Source organism: Pinus tabuliformis, chromosome Q (assembly GCF_031772625.1).
Source record: "Pinus tabuliformis cultivar Carrire ecotype Pingquan chromosome Q, CPIR1, whole genome shotgun sequence".
Taxonomy (NCBI): domain Eukaryota; kingdom Viridiplantae; phylum Streptophyta; class Pinopsida; order Pinales; family Pinaceae; genus Pinus; species Pinus tabuliformis.
This window is the reverse complement of record NC_142296.1, coordinates 233,296,766-233,299,017: the sequence shown is the minus strand read 5'-3', so window position 1 is coordinate 233,299,017 and position 2,252 is coordinate 233,296,766. Positions and strand designations below refer to the sequence as shown.

General features: G+C 41.8%; 1 protein-coding gene across 1 annotated transcript; it reads right to left on the bottom strand.

Moving 5' to 3' along the window:
* Window positions 1-326: 326 nt before the first annotated feature.
* On the bottom strand, window positions 327-797 carry LOC149219049 (polyadenylate-binding protein-interacting protein 11-like). The gene has a single exon (XM_089382523.1). The coding sequence runs from the start codon at window positions 722-724 to the stop codon at window positions 350-352; it is 375 nt and encodes a 124-aa protein (XP_089238649.1). The 5' UTR covers window positions 725-797; the 3' UTR covers window positions 327-349.
* Window positions 798-2,252: the final 1,455 nt, after the last annotated feature.

Here is a 2,252-nt window from a genome sequence, read left to right as displayed (position 1 = left end):
ACTGTTCTTCTAAGAAAAACGCCTCTGTCCATCATATTCGCATCATAGCAGCGTTTTCTCCATCAAAGCATTCTCCAACGGACGGCAGCTTTCCTTATTCCTCGCCTTTCACATGATAAAAAGATATTTCTATTGGCACATATTCCTGTCTCAATAAATGAACACAACACCTGTAAGATTTCATCTTGAAACGCATTTGCATGCTCATGGGCAGTTTTACTCTTCGCATTTTGGATAATTATCAAAAAAAAAAACGGCTACTCCAGAACACCAGAATATCCTTTGCTCAAACTCTCAAAGAACAATGCATATGATTCACAGGCATTGCAGTGTAGCTTCCAGTAATTCTTCAATGCATGGTAGGATGGGGGATGCGAGGCCGCACTGGTGTCTTTGATGGACTTACCCTTATAGGCAAAGATCCCACAATTGCACCACTACAGTTCAATGCAAGTATGGCACTTTCAGCCATTACAAATTCAACAAATGCTATACGAGTGGAATGAACATGATCTCCAAGCAGTCTCAGGCGAGAAACCTCACCACAAAGTGACTCAAAGAACATTCTCACTTCCACTTGAGAAACCTTTTTATCAATATTTGTACAATATATTGTCCGTGCGCACATCTCACGCTCATCCTCAGACCTTGAAAGAAATGTTGGATTTACTGGAAGAATCGCGGTTTTGGAAGGGAGGACCCTGACTGGATAATATCCCAACATGGTTCCCGCGAGGCTCAACGCTGCTCTTGCACTCTGCTCATCCGCGAATTCTATAAATGCAAAACGAAGAACTGAATTAACACTTGTTTAACACTCTGCTCATCCGCGAATTCCATGTTGTGAGCCACTTGTTTAACACGGGAAACATGTTGTTCGGTGCGTTGATAAACCATGAACGTTGAAAGTCATGGTATATGTTTTTTGGTGCGTTGAAAAGCCTTTGAAACGCTGATGGCAAATATGAGCGTTGGAATTATATGGGGTGGCACAGCAAACCGTGGGCGATTGAAACTGAAGAATGGTTCTGGTCCTGAAAACTGGACGAGTGGTGTTGATCTTGGCCGTCTGCTGGACTTACTTCAGCTTGACCTGATCACAGGTGCTGGACGAAATAATTGCAGAGACACTTCAGCAGATTATCGTAGAAATAAAGATGACAGTGGATCTGTCTTTGCAGAAACCAGTAGAGCAAATTCTGAAGAATTTGGACATACAAAGCTTGGTGTTAACGCAGAATATTCTGGCTATGGAAATGTTAGTAGGACTAACGTTGAAGGGCATGCAGACCTGGATCAGGATCAAATAACGTCTCTTGGCAACCCAGTCCCAAGGAAAATGTCTCCTGTCATGGATCTTAAAGACGGTAACCGTGTTAACAATCACCTCAAAGAGAGGGCCTTACAGTCGCATCAAGTTGACAATGGTTGTAAAGGTGCTTGGTCCCACAGTAATTCGAAAGGTACTCATGAATCATGGAATCTGGGCACTTCTAGGGATTCTTTCAAAACTGATGATGCAGAGAGCACATTTTATTCAGACATTAAAGTGGGGAGCAATGTTGCTCACAGTTCTGATTATGAAGCGACCAGAAACAGGTTTGCAAAAGATGTTCGTGTATTCAGCCACAAACCACCATTGGTTGAAAATAACCATGCTTCTCCAACTAATGTCATAGATGCTTCAGTTCATGCGCAATCTGATGTTATGGTGCGGCCCAAGTTAAAGCTTCTCCCGCGAACTAAGCCATTGGATGCTACATCTCCGACTGCAGTAATGGATGTGACAGAGAATTCACATGGTGGGTTGATGAGCAAGTCATATGAATATCACTCTACTGTTGGTTCATTGCCTGTTGAGGTTTCCAGTGAAGGTGCAAGAAACAACACTCAGACAACTGTAAAAGTCTTGGGGGCATCTGACTTTGAGGAGGAGAATAGATCTACTGAGCATCCAAAATTAAATTTGAAGCCTCGCTCACTGCCTGTTGAGAAACTTGAAGCAAGTAATGAAAAGGACAGAATCAGTGAAGTATTAGAGTTCATGAAAACTCTTATACAATCTACTGTTGATGATACAATCAAAATCAGCAAGGATTTTCTCACCAATATTCACAGTTGTTTACGAGATGTACATGACAAAATTGATTTTTTGCAGCTTGAAACTCAGCTACAGCAAGAAGAATTAAAACAGAGGAGTCATCATTCTGAACCTGTTTCTGTTCAGAAAAATGAAACAGACTCCCATAAAC

Bases quoted from the DNA above. Each gene is read 5' to 3' on its own strand.
- LOC149219049 (XM_089382523.1), bottom strand. From the start codon at position 724: ATGTTGGGATATTATCCAGTCAGGGTCCTCCCTTCCAAAACCGCGATT.